The following is an 18,593-nucleotide window of genomic DNA, read 5'->3' on the forward strand; positions in this document are numbered from 1 at the left end:
AGGCAGAGATCACAAGTAGGCAGAGAGGCAGGCAGAGAGAGAGAGAGGAAGGGAAGCAGGCTCCCTGGTGAGCAGAGAGCCAGACATGGGGCTGGATCCCAGGACCCTGGGATCATGACCTGAGCCAAAGGCAGAGGCCTTAACCCACTGAGCCACCCAGGCGCCCCTTTAACAAGTATACTTAATCAGGGGTGCCTAGGTGGCTCAGTCAGTTAAGTGCCTTACTCTTGAATTCTGCTCAGGTCATGATCTCAGTGTCATGGGATTGAGTCCTACATTGGGCTCCCTGCTGGGTATGGAGCCTGCTTAAAGATTCTCTCCCACCAGAGAGGGAGACAAACCATAAGAGACTCTTAATCTCAGGAAACAAACTGAAGGTTGCTGGAGGAGAGGCGGGTAGAAGGGTGCGGGGACTGGGTGATAGACATTGGGGAAGGTATGTGCTATGGTGAGTGCTGTGAATTGTGTAAGATGGATGAATCACAGACCTGTACCCTTGAAACAAATAATACATTATATGTTAATTAAAAAAGCTTCTCTCTCTCCCTTTCCCTCTGCCCCTCCCCCTGCTCTCTCTCTCAAAAAAAAAAAAATGTAGATTTAATCGTGAAAATTCTCTAAACTTAAATCATGTTTTTGGAGTGTGGGATAGGAAATAGTTTTGTCATTTTAATAGCTATGCAAATAAAAATTTTAAGATACCATGAGACCAGATTTTTCCAAAGGAGCAAAGGATTCCATCTGTTCTGAAACCCATACGTAAAGCAGTATCTGAACAGTATGTAGAAATGATCCTTCTCAGCCTTTAATAATCTAAACCAGTGGTGTCCAATGGAAATAAAATCTATTATATTATATTTATATAATTTATATAATTATTATATATATTATTATATATTATATATAAATTATTTATATAATTTATATGTGGGAGTAAAGATTACTAAAATAAGTAAACTTTAAAAAATGTTAAAAAGGGAAAATAACTTTAATACTTTATTTAATCCAACAGATGAAATTATTATCATTTTGACATGTAGTCCACGTTAAAGTTTTTAATGAGACTTTTTACTTTTTTATTTTTTCACACACCGAGTCTTTGAAAACGAGTATGTATTTGGCTCTCATGGCACATCTCGATTTCGGCTAGCCCCTTTCAAGTCGTGAGAACAGTCCTGACCCATGAGGTGGTGTTAGCATCTGTTACATTTGCATCGGCTCTGTTTCTTTGGGAATTATGTATTTGGCATATCTTATACTTTTTAAAAAAGAGAGACTAACACACTGGATTTAAAACAAACAAACAAAAGCCCAGCAGAGAAAGCGGAGTAAATCTGTCCAAACGATGATGTCGTCATCACTGTAACTGGAGGAGGGCAACGGAATAGTCATAATAGGAGGTGATGCAAATGGTTTATTTGGGTTTGGAATAGGTTGTATATTTAGACTAGTATATAAATGCACTTGCTGTTCTGTATACGCACACGTCTGTACACCCAGCATTGAGCCACCTGGGATTCTTGGCTCAGGGGTTCCTTGGGGCTGCTCGGGCTGCCTTGGGAGATCTGTGAAGCCAGCGCCACCACCTGGTTGCCACTCCAGGTGGCAGGATGTCCCAAACAAATGCAAAGGAGCCCCGCTTCCACAGTCGCTCTCTCCCTCTCTCTTTCTTCTGTCCTTCCTTCTCTTCTATGGATTTATTTTTGTCTGCCTGTTTCCCTGGAGCAAGGCAGTCTCCTTTTCTTCCCTGTCACGTCTCCTGGGCTCTAAGGACCCAGAACCATCGAGACGTTCTGTGAATGGGCGATGTCAGTTAAGAACAGGAAAGTATAAATGCCCTAGGAACCATTCATTCATTCCGTTTACAGATCTCTAGTGAGGGCTTCCTGTATGCCAGGCACAGTGCTAGAATAATCTATCTGAGACTCATTTAGAGATTATCCTGTAATACAGCTTCCTGAAATGGGCTCGTATGCTCCCCTCTTACAGCTTTCTACCCTGTCCTGCCTTTCTTACTAGTTCACTGTATGCATTTCCTCCGCCCCACCCACAGATTCTTCACCCGCATTATGTCCTAGAGGTGCTCTTTGAAACAAAAAGAGTCCTGAAGCAAATGCCGAACTTCACTCAAGTCAAAACTTCTCCCACCAAAGAGATAACAATCTGTGGTAAGTTTTGGAGTGGAGCTGCCGAATTAATATTTAGGAACGTCTTGGTTCTACCTCATTTACTTAGCTTGAAAACTGTGTAAATTGGACTGTATTAAGGGAGAAGTGTTAATATAGAGCGATCTATCATGATAATACTGTTCCCCATCTTGTCTTTGTTTTGCATACCAGCTGGCAGGAATTAATTATGTGAGAAATTAAAGAACTCATAGCTTTTTATAAAGGCAGGCAGCATTTTAATATGGAAAACCACCCATGGGTGGCATAAGCGTTCTCTGCCCTCTGTCTAGCTCTCATTATCTTCGTTCTGTGTTCCTTTTCCTAGGTGGGCCTCATGCATGCCACTGATGCTGGCAGGCGAAAAGCCCAAGGCTGGGTGGAGATTAAATTCTTCTCTGCCCTTGGCTGCCGTTTTAGATTTTTCCAACTGGTCGCTGCAGCTTTTAGAAGAGTGGGAATGTCCCAGAAATCTGTTCCTTGTTCTTCTAAATAACAAGACTTGAGATTTTGTTATCGTATAGGCCAGCCTGGCAGGATATTGCTTCCAGAAACAGTACACAGTGAAATTCAACACAGTTGGTGTTCAGCAGGCTTGCAACTGTCTGAGAATGGGCTGCGTGGAAGGAATAGCGATTCCCTTAACTTCTAATTAGGCCCTTAGGTTACAAAACAGTGATTGTGATTTTCCAAATCAATTTTAGCCTGTTTCTTTTCCGCTGGCAGGTAGAAGTGGGTTTGACAATCCAGTCAAACCGTTTGCCTCGCTAGCGCCTAGTAGCGGTGGTAGGGACTCGACGCATTGGTACCCGGTACGGGGCACGTGCCCAGACTCCAGCTTCTGACTCACCTTCACGAGTTCGATTCCAGCCGAATGGGCCGCCGCACCTCTGCCTGACAGATGATGCATCTCAGTGGGGGAGGGGGGGCTTTTATCCAAGGCCTGACGGGCTCTTACTTTTCACAGAGCTTTAGACTTGGGGGGGTGGGCATGAAGCTCATGAAGCTCCGTGTGCCCACCCACGGAGCCCGTGGAGCCAGGGCTAGATACAGTAAGCCAAACGGAGACTGAGATCGCCTCCCACATGTTTCCAGTATACCTGCAGTTTCCATTGTAGATTTATCTTTGGGTAAAAAGATCTAGAAGAACACATGAATTAGAGGGTGAGGGAGTCCTAACATTATACAGTGTAAGATCCGAGTGGTTCTTACTGAGACCAGCCTATCACTTGTTCTTGTGGATGAAATTGAGGCCCAGAGAGGAAAAGGAAAATGTACTGCCTTCCCTACATTCTTTCCTCTCTCTCTCTCTCTCTCTTTCTTTTTTTCTTTTTTCTAAAGATTTTGTTTTTCAGTAATCTCTATACTCAATGTGGGACTCGAACTTACAACCCTGAGACCAAGAGTCCCATGCTCGACGGAAAGTCAGCCAGGTACTGCTCTTTCCCTGCATTTCTATGTGGTGACTCTCCCCATTCCCCACCCCTCACCCCCCAGGCTCACTCAGCTAATTAGTAGCAGGGTCAGAGTCAGAAATCAGGTCCTTTGCATCCGGGGTTAGGCCAGCCCCATATCTGCTACTCTCTCAACTCCCATCACGCATCTCTCAGACTGATGTTTCATTTTCCATTACGAGAGAAAGACTAGGGAATGAATTGATTGGACAGTTCATTTACTTAAAGATCTCCATATCTTGGTCACTTATTTCCAGACATTTTTCCATGTAGCACCGTTGCTAGAGGGAAAAGCCAAGGCCAATAGGTTCCCTTAGCAGAGAAATTATTATCGTTGGTCTTTATAGCCTCATTAAACTTAGATAAATTTGATCATCATTTAAAAGTCAAAATTGGGGCTATATATATATATATTTTTTTTTTTTTTTAAGATTTTATTTATTTATTTGACAGAGAGAGATCACAAGCAGGCAAAGAGGCCGGCAGAGAGAGTGGAGGAAGCAGGCTCCATGCTGAGCAGAGAGCCCGATGCGGGGCTCGATCCCAGGACCCTGAGATCATGACCCGAGCCGAAGGCAGCGGCTTAACCCACTGAGCCACCCAGGCGCCCCTGGGGCTATATTTTCAAAAACATCTGTTTAAGATAGTACTAGAAGAGGAAGAGAAAGTGTGATGAAATTTTACCTTTATTTTAATTTCCAGATGCATTCTTTTAAATGACCATCTCAACCTGCTACGTAGTTCTCAACATGCATGCAACATAGAAGGTGTTTTAGTTTCTAGTTATGTTATAAAAGATAACTAATTCTGCACTCATGTTTTTGTTTGCAGTGGAAATAGCTCTCTGTGGCTATCTTTCTGTGATACATCAAGTTTTATCTATTGCAGTCCATCTAGAAGTTAAAAATATCTATGTAGCTCAATTCCTAATATGCTGAAACCAATTCATTTTTTAGCATGCCAGCTGCAACAATTTTGTCTGCCCAAATCCTTGAAAGACAAGTTACCCTGAGGAAAATTAGGAAAATAAAATAATCCAAAATATATAAAGTCCTTCCATTTTTATTTCCTTAGATTTGGAGTAAGATCATATGAAAGCAATGAGATTTAAGTATACAATAGCATTGATATGCTCTTACTATTATAGTCATTTTGTAAATTAAGTGCTGGTGACATAAGACTTTTATTTTATTATTCTCATAATCAGAGTCTTTTGTTGTGTATATTTGGTTAATTTGGGTTGTGGGATTTCAAGCAAACTGGGGAAAGATATTTCTATATTAAATTCTATCTGGTAATCAAGTTGAATACAAAGAAAAAAATTAATGATCAGGGCCTATGAAACACAGATATTTTACCTAGAAATAGTTATCCAAATAGGGCTTTTGATTAATATATTCACTCTTAATTTTTAATTAATGGCTTCATATATTCATATGGTTTCCCTTCATTAGCTGAGTTCCATAAAGCCATGCTTGCATTTTTACTTCCTATAACTGTCTCATCAAAACAATGTCAACTCATAATTTTTAAATTTTTAGATATTGTTGCTAGAGCATATTCTCTAATATGTGGCTTTAATAATATTTTTAAAAGATTTTATTTATTTATTTGACAGACAGAGAAAGCAAGTAGGCAGAGGGGCAGGCAGAGAGAGGAGGAAGGAGGCTCCCTGCTGAGCAGAGAGCTCGATCTCAGGTGTGGGGCTCCATCCCAGGACCCTGGGATCATGACCCGAGCCAAAGGCAGAGGCTTTAACCCACTGAGCCACCCAGATGCCCCTAATATGTGGCTTTAAATGCATGGCTTTAAAAAGCTGTGCATTTAGCAATTAAATTTATTTATCGAGTGTCTGTCATGCATCAGGTACTAGGAGAGGCACTGGGGACTTAATGCGAACTGACAGATATTATTGCGGGTCTCCTCCAGATTATAGCATAAACAATACCAAATAATTGCTAAGAGCTTGAGTTTGGAGTGAGATAAAGTTGGGTTTGAATTCCAGCTCTGATACCTGGTAGCTGGGTAATTTTGCATAAGTTAACTACTCTGAGCCTCCTTTGTAACCTCAGAATGATGAAAATAATACCCATCTCATAGAGCTGTTGTAAGGATTGAATAGGAGAATTCATGTAAACTCTTAATGCAGCGCTTGGCCCTAGAGGGAAGCTAAGCACTGCGTAAAAAGTAGGCGCCAACAGGTAATTGGAACATCAGATGCTGTCCGACATCAGATGCCGTCTGTCGTAGGAAAGGGGACAAAAAGAGAGCTATGAAAACAAACTGTTGCGTCAGTACCATCATAGGGTAAAACCCCAATGGGTTTTGGGAATATATCGACAGCATGACAGTTTCAAAGTTCTGTAATGGATTGGGTGTTTTCTTGTTTCCTACTGAATAGTGATTTTTTCATTTGCACTCCAGGTGATTTGCATGGGAAACTGGATGATCTTTTTTTGATCTTCTATAAGGTAAATAATTATTTTGCTATATAGTGGTGTTTTTGTTGGGGCGGGGGAGGGCAGTCCTAGGGGAGATAACAATGTTGGCTTTACTAGGGATATAGACAAATACAGATGTATGTAACAGGTTTTTTTCCTAAGAAGCCGAAATATTTGTAGAGGGATATCTTTTGGCTTTGTGACACATATTTAAACAAAAAATCTTTAAAAAATTTAATCTGCGTCTTTGTTCAGTATTACTGTTATCTATATATCCTCTGGGATTTGCCCCTGATTGCATTTATAGCCTTTATCACCTCATAGATGTCTTGGTGATGCAGGATGGGGAGGGGAGCAATGTGTTTAGCTTTTATTTTGTTGGGAAGTGAGCATGTCACATACCAGTCTTCTCTTCCGAAGCACACTAATTATGCAGGAAGGGAGTGCCACACTCAGTAAATTCCGAATTGCTCTCTTCTTTACCCTGATTCACCATCGCTGAGCTCAGTGCTATGACTCCTCTTCATTTGTTGGGTTTGGGTTGTGGAGGCCCCAACGAAGGGCACAGAGCAGCCTGGCTGGTGTGGGGTTTCTCTGCATCTCTGCAGTGGAATTTGTTTCTGAGCCAGCAGTGACAACCTGAATATTTGCTTTCGGGACAACTGATCCTGAGGTGACCCCTGCCTTCATCTCTTGATGTCTCTTGTTGATCCCTGTGTCGGTCCCCCTGCCCCGCCCCCAGCTAGCCCGTTGAATAATGGGCACAACATAGGTGTCTCAGGTGGTGGAAAGAAAATATATTCTGATTATTGGGATGGCCAATCATTTCTATTCTTTGGAGACTGTGAGAGCTTAAGTGAGCCATGTAACCTCTATGAAACTCAATTTTTTTTTTTTTTTTTTGCTGTAATATTCCTGAGCTTTTGCCCCACAAAAGGTGGTCTTATGGATAAAATCACAAATATCCAAAAGCATTTTTTAAAGTAATAAATTATAACAGAAATGTGAGGTTTTAATTTCATTCATTTTGAGTGGAAGCTTAGAAGGGAACGGAGTGGGCCAGACCGGGAGCAGATGAATGGAGCTGGCACCATAGGACCTCAGTGGAGACGGCAGGAGATCTAAGGAAGGATCCAGAGCCTGGTAGCTGGAGAACAGGAGCAGAGGAAGTAGGAGGCTGCCCTGGAAGTTAGGTTGGTGCCAGGAAGTCCAGCTGAAGTTTTTCTGGTAGGGAGCTGATTGATGGTGCTAGTAAGAGAGCAGTTCCTGAGGTCAAGCACAGACTCCAAGCTGGGTAGGGAAGAAAGAGAAGTCAGGATGGGCCAGTCAACTAGGAGAAACGGGAGGCCAGGACTGGCGTGCTTTCTGAGTGAGGGAGCAGATAGGCTGAGGCAAGGGCCTTGGGAAGCAGGAAAGGTGCGAAGTTGTCAGGGAAGAGTCATAGGAGATGAGTGTGTCCAAGATGGAGTCCAGATTGGAGATGAGGGGGTCGAGGATGTAGAAAGCAGGTTGTGTTAAGTGAATCTGCCACAGGACTGTGAGGTGAGGAGCAGGGGAAGGAAGGCTAGTCAGAGGTCGTGGGCAGGAAAGGAGGAGGGGCTTTTAGCGGAGGCTGGCAAAATGCTGGTTTTTTAGTGGCTCTGAGGAGCCTGTGAGCCGCCCCCAGCTCCTGACCCTAAGGTATCCATCCTGTAGGGGAATGAGTCCCATCCTTCGAGGAGTCCAGCAGCCTTCTTAGGGGAGGCCCATACTTCCGAGGGAAGTCTTCTGAATGAGTTGAAGGCAGAAAAGAGTTTATTTACCATAAAATGGGGATTCTACTGGCCAAAATGGAAAGCTGTGGGAGCAGTGGGAGAACGGACTGGTGAGAGGAAACTAAGGAGTTACACAGTTCAGGGAGAGAGATTTATTTACCTCAGTTCATGGCACCATATGAAATGTTCCAAAGTTCAGTCCTGCTGCTGTTGGCAGTGACAGTCAGAGGAAGGAAGAGGGGGCAGGAGGAGGTGGGGAACAACCACAAGAGAAAATCCAGCCATTATGTTTTTAGAGGTTTGGGGAGATATATAAAAAGGAAAATAGTTGAGTAAATTAGATGGGAGAAATGGCTTCTGAGGCATTTAGAATTGCAAATTTCTTGAGAGGTAGTTGAAGAGATTAAGATGTGATGGGGGAAAGGACTTGGGAGTAGACAGATGAGAAACGAGAATTGCAACATGTTTCTTTAATTCTATCGGCAGAGCAGTATGGAACATTTTAAAACTGGAAAGTGCTAACGTAAAGACTGAACAGGAGGAGGTGGGTGGTAAGAGATACCATAAAAAGAATGAAAGGTGAAAATATAGCATTCACATGAAAGCAAGAAGTATTTTGAGAGTTAACCAACGACAGTGTTCCAGAGTGGGGACTGAGAGCCCAGCAGTAGAAGAGTAGGGCACCCTCGTTTGGGAGGGATTTGGGGAGAGGGAGGTGAGAGGGATGTTTGGGAAACATGAATTCGAGTTTTAACATGCGCGAGCGAGAAGCAGCTAAAATGCATCTTGGATGTGGGATAAAGCATGCGCACCAAAATCTTGAAATTGCCTGGTTTGAAAGGGGAAACTGAGGGACGAGCCACTGATGACAACGGGGTTCCGCTCTAAGAAGCTGAAAAGGTGCTGTCCTTAATGGTGTCTAAGAAGGGGAGAAGGACCTGGTGGGCCCGTGATGATGGCCAGTCACGCGGCTTAGGGGCAGCGAGGGCGGTGAGGGTCCGGAGCCGCAGGCCTGGAGAAGAAAGGACAGTCACGCGGGGATGTCTGAGTAAGCGCCTTCACGTGATGATCTCACTCGCCAAAATCAGCCTTTTTCTGTTTCATTTTTTTATCTGAAGTTTAAATGAGGAATGATAATAGGATCGCAAGGATACAGTGTGGCCTGAAACCAGGCGCGCAAACTCTTCAGGGAAACATTGTTTCTACCTGAATACAAGGGACTGTCCCCTATCCAGGGGGCCGACTCCCGTGTACTTCACTTATCTTCACTTGGCTCTGCTCTGCGGTCCCGAACCGACACAATTAAGGAGAAAGGGTCTCTGAGTTCTTGAAATCACTGACACAAATCTAGCAAACTTTCCTCGCAGCGTGGGCCCCAGACCCTTGCTCAAAGACCAGGGAACATTCTATCAGGAAAATCCTATCTGACACATTCTTGCTACAAGTGGGGCTGTCTGCTGCCCACCCGGGCAGATAAGGGACTGGGGCGAGCGGGGGGTGGGGGTGGTACGGGGAAGGCAGTTGTGAGAAATGAGGACAACAATGAAAAGTAAAGCTCCCACTGACAGAAAAGATCTAGACCTGTAAGTATGAGATAGGAAATATGTGCAGGGAAGAGAGTTCTGTATTTGTCAGAAGTTCCTGAGAGGATGCGGAGATCGATAAGCCTGCAGGGTCAGGAAAGCGTCAGGGGCTGCGGTGCACACTCTGTTAAGAACTGGAGAGAACAAATGGCACATTTTCAAAACCCAGAGTTAAAATGGTTAAAGTAATTTAAAAATGCATTTTAGCTTTTAAAGGAGTAAGCTTCAGGGATCTGGAAAATTCATCTTAGCAGTACTTACAGTATGAGTATCATTATTGGGTCTTAGGTATAGGAGGACAAAAGAACATGAGGGGGGAAAAAGGAAGATTAGTTGAGAGAAGCATAATGCGCTGGGAAAGCACATAAGGGGGAAAGAAAGCGCATCTTACGAACAAGGCAGGAAAAGAGGGAGTGGCCGATTTCCCTTTGTGGCCTCCCAGGGGACTGACAGCAGGTGTCACTTCTGACCTAAGCCCTCTCTCAATGGCTTCAAGAAATGGTAGGGTTTCTGCGATGGCAGGTGATGCTCACTGCAAAACTCAATGCATCAACATGTGTTTTTAATTCCCAATTATGTGCGATGCCTTATGTGCGGCCCTTCCTCCCGTTTATCCCCAGCAACTCGCGGGAGCGGGGTGTTTTAGCATAAGCCACGGGCTCTCTTGTCTTCTACTTAGAAGCAGCTAGTGGCCGTGATTTCATATATCCTTATTTTATTTATTATTATTTAGTAAAATTATCAACTGATGTTTGTTTTATTTTTTTCTTATTTAATTTCTCACGATGTATTTTACTCACATTCGGATTGAACGTGAACCGCAGGGGACAGCGAGGCAAACTACCATTGGAGATCTTTGGAGCTGTAAATCCCTAAATTTTTTATTATGCTCGGACTGATTCCTCTCAGTCAGCCCCAAAGAGAAACGAGGAAAACCCCAGGCTTTGAATTAAGGCAAAATTGTTATTCATCTTCCAGTGAGTGCTTTGCCGGGCCATTTCTTCCTTGTCAGGACTGGGGCTGGCCCAGGGCCCACCAAAGGCATAGCCTGAGAGGGGAAGTTACAGTGGAGGGTCCCTGAGATGTCTTGCCATATTACTCTCTTCATCCAAGCGGTTGATTTGGTTTAAGACTTGTATCCTTATAACCAATCACATACAAAAGTGAGTTTGTCCACAAATTGATTCATGTAATATACTTTTATCTGGTCCTTGCAGTGTTCAAGGCACTATGTGAAAAGTGAGAAGATACAAAGGTGAATATGAAGTTCCTTCATTTCACATGTGTTTATTAAACCCCTGTTATGAGTGAGGTACTCTGCTAAGGGTTGGCACGACAAGTATGACGAAGTTATGGTCCTCAGCCCCAGAGACATCATGGTTAGTGGAAAAGGTCAACTAATAAAAAGACAAGACAGGGCAGGGTGGGATGTATTAATGATAAAGATAACCACAAGGCTACAAGGTAGCATGTTGGAGGGGCACCTCACCTCATGGAAGACTTCCTGGAGGAGGCGACATTTAAGACAACCCATTCAAAAATTTTAGTCATTTAGTAAGTGCCTAAATCATGAAGGAAAGTTTTGGAGGATCGGAGAAGATTTTATTGTCACACACTTTTTACAGTGCCCTGTAATAAATAATGGCATTCATACCAATGATTGCTTTTGATTATTTGTGTTGATATTTTGGTCCCTTTCATATTTGGTTGTTCTTACAATTTGTATCACTTAACACCTTAAGACTAAGCTAGATATTTTCAGCTACAGTCCTATTTGGCTTTGAATAGGATGCTTTCTTCATTGGTAACCATGGCAGACCTTTGCTAACAGAGCATCTCAATATCATAAGGCTTCAAGTACCATCAAGTGAAGCAATTTACATAGCATTAGTTAAGTTATATTTTTAGATTTTATTTCTGAAAAGGCTAATTTTTATCAGCCACTTTTGCTTAATTAGAATGACCATTGTGAAATACTTCATTCAGAGCCTCAATTAGCCTTGCTAAAATTACAAGACATTTTTTTTCCCTCATTGAATGGGAAGCTGGGAATTTTAGATCAAGTATTGGCAAACTGGTTTGTTAAATTGATACTGTGAGTGGAGACTTCCTGAAGCTGAAAAAGAGGTACCCATGGACAGAAAATATCTAATTAACTCTTAACCCTGATGGTGTCACACCGATGATATCCACTGGAAGCCATGCTACCTGGTTTTCCTTTTCTTTCTCTTCCCTACCGTCCTCCACCCTCCATGCCCATGCTTTTCCGCTCAAGAAGGTCATTAAATATTTTATTTTTTCTCTATCGCTGATATGCTGCACGCTGCCCCAGTAGTCCATTCTTTTTCATTGTTGATTAAGGCGGTATGTTGCAGTCAGAGCAGACCTCTAAAATGGGGTTTGCAAAAGAGGTAAAAAATAAAGTCATGTGGGGGCGCCTGGGTGGCTCAGTGGGTTAAGCCTCTGCTTTTGGCTCAGTTCATGATCTCAGGGTCCTGGGATCGAGTCCCACATCAGGCTCTCTGCTCGGCAGGGAACCTGCTTCCCTCTCTCTCTCTGACTGCCTCTGTGATCTCCTTGTGATATCTGTCTGTGAAATAAATAAATAAAATCTTTAAAAATAAATAAATAAAGTCATGTGGAGCTGTGGTCCAGAGGTTATTGATTGATATTCCTTGGGAAAATGTGCAAAAAAAAAAAAAAAGACATACCATTGAGATGTTTACGTAAAATCCTTCATCAGGAAATAGGTGAGAATATAGGGAAACCTCTTGTTTTTTTTCTCTATTCAAGTGAATTAATTGTGGTCTGCTTTGTTTTCCCCTTCAGGTCATCTGAACACTGTTCAGAATTGTAGTTACCCTGGATTTTCTGTATTTGTCAACTTCATGTCCCTGTCATAGATGGTTTGTTGTAAATCAGCTGCCGAACAAGCCAGAGAGTTTGGTTTACTGGAACTGAAAGAAGGATGGGTTAAAGCAGACATTTTTGCTTTTTTGAAGGAAACCCCGTCAAATCTCAGTAGCCAGAAACCTAACTATCCTAGAGACTTTATGTACAAGGACACTGAGCCCCTCATCTTCTTATCTGTTTTCTAGCTTCCTTATTATTCTAAGACAAAAATGTAGTTGGACTCACACTGTATAGAGTAATACGACTAATCCTGAACCAACAGGACAGTCCATAACCAACTGGTATATTCACTTAAGTCTTGCCTTCATTGAAGTGGCTGTTCTGAGAGGCTTCGTTCAGTAGACATTTAAGACTCTTCTGGAATCACTTTCAGAGACTGACATATTCTATGGAACGATCTTCATTCTCACAAATGTTAGTCTTTTGACAACATGTGTACTTTTTTGAAAAGATAAGAACTCACCAGATGTTAAGGGTACCATATAAGGTGGATGGCCTAGGGGACCATTACTATTCTGGGCTTAAAATTGGGTTTGACTAAAGGAATTCATTATTCTTTGCCCATGGTAGAAGTGAAATACCTACAAAGTTTGGTTTAACTGGAAATGAGAAGTTCTAATACAAGAAAACTTGTCATCACAGTGGAAAACATGTTTACTATCCAAATAAAGTAAATATAACTTTATTTTATTTTTTTTAAAGATTTTATTTATTTATTTGACAGAGAGAGAGAGATCACAAGTAGACAGGCAGGCAGAGAGAGAGGGAGAAGCAGGCTCCCCGCTGAGTAGAGAGCCCAATGCGGGACTCGATCCCAGGACCCTGAGATCATGACCCGAGCTGAAGGCAGAGGCTTTAACCCACTGAGCCACCCAGGTCCCCCCTAAAGTAAATATAATTTTAAACCCCTGAAAGCTTTTCTGATATTTTGATATTAAGGTTATGCTGGTTTCATGAAGTGAATTGAAAAGATTTTCATCTTTTTTTGATGGTTCATAATAATTAAAGGCCCTGGTTCTCAAACTTGACATTGTAAATACCTAAGGAATTGGAAAAAAAAATACTGATATGTGAGTCCTACTCTCAGAGACTCTACTGGACACCTAGGGACTTTTAAAAGCCCCCTACATGATTCCGATGTATAGCCAAGAATGGGAATCATTGGTTTAAATAACATTAAAACTATTTGCTCTTGAAAATTGAGATAGAGCTCTGCTATAAAGCCACAGGGAGATATACTGTTCAAGTTTTCTACTTCTTTTGAATCAGTTCTCAGTTCTCGTAGTTTTATTTTCAGGGAAATCCTCCATTTCTCTAGACTATAAAAGTACATTCCCATAGATGTCAATATTATATTGTTTACATATATGTAACTTTTATGTAGTTCTCGATGTCTTTTTTTCTACTTTTGAATCTTACATATTTTTAAAAAGATTTTGTTTGTTTATTTTTAAATTGTAACTTCTTCTTCTTCTGTAAAGATTCCATCTATTTATTTGACACAGAGAGAGATAGTGAGAACAGAAACACAAGCAAGGGGAGTGGGAGAGGGAGAAGCAGATTGTCCACTGAGCAGGGAGCCTGCTGTGGGGCTTGATCCCAGGATCCTGGGATCATGACCCAAGCTGAAGGCAGATGCTTAACGACTGAGCCACCCAGGCGCCCCTAAAAGATTTTAGAGTAATCTCTACACCCCGTGTGGGGCTCAAACTCACAATCCTGAGATCAGGAGTCATATGCTATAGTGATGAGCCAGTCAGACACCCTTAATCTTACATATTGTTTTTTCAAAATCTTTTTTTTTTTTTTAAGATTTTTATTTGTTTATTTGAGAGAAAGAGAGAGCATGAGCAGGGGAGAGAGGGACAAGCAGACTCCACGCTGATCTGGGAGCCTGACTCAGGGCCCCGTGATCATGACCTGAGCCAAAGGCAGACACCCAACCGACTGAGCCATCCAGGGGCCCTGTTTTAAATTTTCTTTTTTCACTTATCCTCAGTCAGGCTCGTGATGAGTTTATCAATTTTATTTGTTCTTTCAAAGAATCACCTTTCAGATTTATGTATTTTTTTCTTTTTTGTTTGCTTTCTATTTCATTAATTTCAGCTTTTATCTTTATTTGATTGACTTTATTGTTCTGCTCCTAATTTCCTCAGATGAATAGTCTTTCATGTGCATCTTCTTTAATAATGAAGGCATTTAAAGGTACACATCTTATCTATTTTTTTAAAAGATTTATTTATTTACTTGAGAGAGAGTGTGTGAGAGAGAGAAAGTTGGAGAGGAGCAGAGGGAGAGAATCTCTGGTTGAGGAGATTTCCCTGATCATTGGGATCCTGACTTGGGGCTCAATCTCATGATTCATGACATTAAGACCTGAGCTGAAACCAAGTTGGGCACTCAACAGCCTGAGTCACCCAGGTGTCCCCCACACATCTTTTCTAATTTTAGTTTGAATTGAGACTTCTATCGAACTTGTAATTTTCCTTTACTTTTCTCTTTGATCTAATGCTTAAGATGACAGTTTTTAATTTCCAAGGATCTTAATTAAAGGAGCTAGAATTCTTTGAATCATATTTTTATTATTTAGTTAAAACCTTATTGGATTATGATATGAGAATATATCCTATGAAATGTTTACTATTTTGAATTTATTCAGGATTTCTTTGAAATCAAGTACATGATTAATTTTCATAAAGTCTTCTTGGACATATGAAAAATTAACTGTACTCTTTATAGGATGTAAAGTTCTTCCTATATCTACATATTAAATTAAGTTCATTGATTAAATATTCAATTTTCCACATATTAAGTTTCTAATATATCTGTCTAAATATGTATATTATATATTGCTGCATAACAAATTACCCCAGTTCTTAGTATTTTAAAACTATAAACATTTAGTGTCTCCCAGTTTCTATGGGTCAGAAATTTGAGTGCAGCTTAGCTGAATGATTCTAGCTTAGGGTCTCTCATGCTGTGATAGTCAAACTATTGACCAGGGCTGCAGTCATCTGAAAGGTTGACTGGGCTCAAGGACCCATTTCCAAGATTGCTAACTCATGTGACTGCAGGGACAGCATTTCAGTTCTTCACTGGTTATTGGCAGAACAGCTACCTGGGCTTCTCCACAGGGTACCCGAGTGTGTTCTCAAGACATAGCAGCTGGCTTTCCCCAGGGTGAGTGATGCAAAAGAGAAAGCAGGCAGGAAATTGTAGTGTCTTTTATGACTTACTCACCAAAGTTGCACCCTATCACTCCTGCTTTTTTTTTTTTTCAATTCATTAAAAGAAAATTCCTAAATCCAACCCACATTCAAGATGAGGCAAATTAGGCTTCACCTTTTAAAAGGAGTGTCACGAGGCGCCTGAGTGGCTCAGTCAGTTAAGCAACTGCCTTTGGCTCAGGTCATGATCCTGGAGTCCTGGGATTGAGCCCCACATCAGGCTCCTTGCTCCTTCTCCCTCTGCCCGCCACTTCCCTTGCTTGTCTTTTCCCTCTCTCTGTCAAATTAAAAAAAAAAAAAATCTTAAAATAATAAAGGGAGTGTCAAGAATTTGTAGACATTATTTTAAACCAATAATTCAATCTGAATTTTGTATTTGTGTTTGTATTTTTAAACAGTTTCTTCTTGCATTTATAGTAGTTAAATATATGCAGCAAAAACTCATTCTTTTGTTTATTGAATACAAGTTCATGAATTGTATCTTCTTCATAAGTATCTTTTATTATGTAATGTTGCTTTGTAATCATGTTTAGCATCTTTAATCTTAAATTCCACTGTCTTGTATCGATGTATACATTTTGTTTTCTCTTTGTTGTATTTACCTTGTTTTCAACCTCTCTTTACCTATATTTTAATGTGTATTTCTCACAAACTATATATACCTGATTTTTGTATTTTGATATAGTCTAGTGATCTTGGTATTTTAATTGGAGAATTTAACAACATTTAGTATAACAACAGATATTTTTGAAAATTTTTCTTCTATTTTACTTTGCTTACTATTTACTTCACTATGTTTCATCTTCTCCCTTTTCTTTTTGCTGTTTTGGTGAAGTTTTCTTTGGTGTTTTTTCTGTGCTTTTCTATTCAATAGTGGTTATCTTCCCATTCCTGATAAATAATTTGTATGTATATTTCTCAGGTAGGTGTAACTTTATTTTTCCACCATTATCCTCTCTCTCCTCCAATGAGATAAATGTATTTATTTTCATGCTTTCTACATATGTCCCCCATTAGGATGAGATTTGGGGAGAATTTGCTTTTCTTCCCTAACATCCCCTGCAAATTCTAGTTACTGATCATGCCATATTTTTAGTTCTTGACCATTATTAGGTTTTTCTTCATAGTATGTCTCTTCTATTTCTAGAATCCTTGCTTGGTACTTAAGTGCAAGTTCCACGTTATCACTATTGATTTATATTTATATTTAATTAGATACTGATGGGTTCATTGTTCACATCTATAGTCTATATAATATATTCTTTCCTCTTGGCTCTTTCCCTGGCTCTTACTTCATTAGAATATTTTCTTGAGTGTTTTCCTCTATGGGGCACACGGATGCTACATTCTCTGAATGCAGGCTCCTTGAATGCAGGGGACTTCGTATTATCTACTTCTGTGTTTCTAGCACCAAAACTGTGTCTAGCACATAACAAGCCATCAATGCATGTTCATTGCTTTTGTGGTATTAGATCACTGCATACTCACATATGTCTTTTTTCTACTCTGATGATCATCTATGTTGTTGCTGATATTTGATCCTTTACACATCTGCAAATATTATATATCACCCTAAGAAGTTAATGCTGTTCTGTCCAATACAGAATTCTTGGTTTACAGTCCTTTTCTGTCTTTAATTTGTAGATTTATTCTGCCATCTTCTACCTCCCACTCCTGGATATGAGAAGTCTAATGCCAGGATGATTCTTTTCCCTTTGTAACTTGCTCTTTCTCTCTAGTAGCTTCTAAGACTCTTACCTGGTAATAGGAATATTTTTTCCCCTATCAGTTGTGCATAGGATTCAGGAGCTCTTTGAGACTTCAGGCTGAAGCCCCCTTTTAACCATAGAAATCTCCCTTTCTTTATTATGTAATTATTGCCTCTACTCCATCTGTTCCTTTTTCCTGATTCTGGAATGATTATTAGAATATTAGTTCTCTTGGCTTGATCTCTAATTTCTTACTCATGCCTTATGATTTCCATCATTTTGCTTTTTAATCTGTATGAGAGATTTTTCATCTGTTTGCTTTTTCGTGTCAATAATGCATTTTCTGGGGTGCCTAGGTGGCTCAGTGGGTTAAAGCCTCTGCCTTCAGCTCAGGTCATGAGATTGAGCCCTGCGTTGGGCTCTCTGCTCGGCGGGGAGCCTGTTTCCCCCTCTCTCTCTGCCTGCCTCTCTGCCTACTTGTGATCTCTGTCAAGTAAACAAATAAAATATTTTTAAAAAATAATGTATTTTCCAATCTCTGTTTCTTTTAATTAGCTCTAATCTATTGACATTTTAAATTTGGCTATCACACTTTAAATGGCAAGAATTATTAACTTTTTGTTCTTTATTTTATGGTCCTCTCATTTTTTTAAAATAACATTTTCTTCTGTCCTCCAACAATTCTAGCTCATTAGGGGTTAGAACTTTAGCAGATCTGATTGGTCTGTCTCTCTCTGGTTACTGGATCCCCTTAAGTGCTAGGTTATTCTCATTTTCTATTCTCTGCTTAAGCTAGATTAAGCCTGTCTATAGTTGAAGGCACATTAGTTGCTACTGTTGTATCAAGAGTGTGAGAGGAAGTCTGTACATTCCTAGGGATCCCTAAATGCAAGTATTAGTTTTCTTTTAACTTCAGACATAGAGACAAAGTTCCCTACACTTTTTCTAGTAGGATCCAGCTCCTTCTCCCCTAAACCAGGACCACACTAATGCTCTGAGTCAGGGTTTCCCCTAATCAAGGGAGAGGAAATAAGGTCCAGATCCCATCAGGTCTAGTTCTTCCATGTTCTCACCCCAAGACACTGTACTGCTGCTCCTCTTGTCCCCTTCAGGCCTGGAATCCCAAGAGAACCTATAGCCTTTAACACCCCTCAAATTACTCTGGTTTACTCATCCCAGCCAGCTGAAGGCTAGAGGAAGGAAGAGTTATCAGAATGCAGAATCCATCCTTTTTTCTTTAAGTTATGATAAGGAATAGCCTATGTTTTTGCAACAGGCTCACACTATTTAAGCCCAATAAATTCATGAAGGTATATGAATTAATGTATAAGAAAATATAAAATAATG

At 40.7% G+C, this 18,593-nt stretch overlaps 1 protein-coding gene across 1 annotated transcript in view; it reads left to right on the plus strand.

Moving 5' to 3' along the window:
• PPEF1 (protein phosphatase with EF-hand domain 1) overlaps positions 1 to 18,593 on the plus strand; it is a 99,730-nt gene that overhangs the window by 38,872 nt on the left and 42,265 nt on the right. Inside the window, exons 5-6 of the mRNA XM_032840829.1 lie at positions 2,054 to 2,168; positions 6,044 to 6,090. Coding sequence (XP_032696720.1) covers positions 2,054 to 2,168; positions 6,044 to 6,090 — 162 coding nt within the window. The remainder of the gene's footprint in view (positions 1 to 2,053; positions 2,169 to 6,043; positions 6,091 to 18,593) is intronic.

The sequence above is a fragment of the Lontra canadensis genome, unplaced genomic scaffold, assembly GCF_010015895.1.
Source record: "Lontra canadensis isolate GAN:19392208 unplaced genomic scaffold, GSC_riverotter_1.0 scaffold116, whole genome shotgun sequence".
Classification (NCBI taxonomy): domain Eukaryota; kingdom Metazoa; phylum Chordata; class Mammalia; order Carnivora; family Mustelidae; genus Lontra; species Lontra canadensis.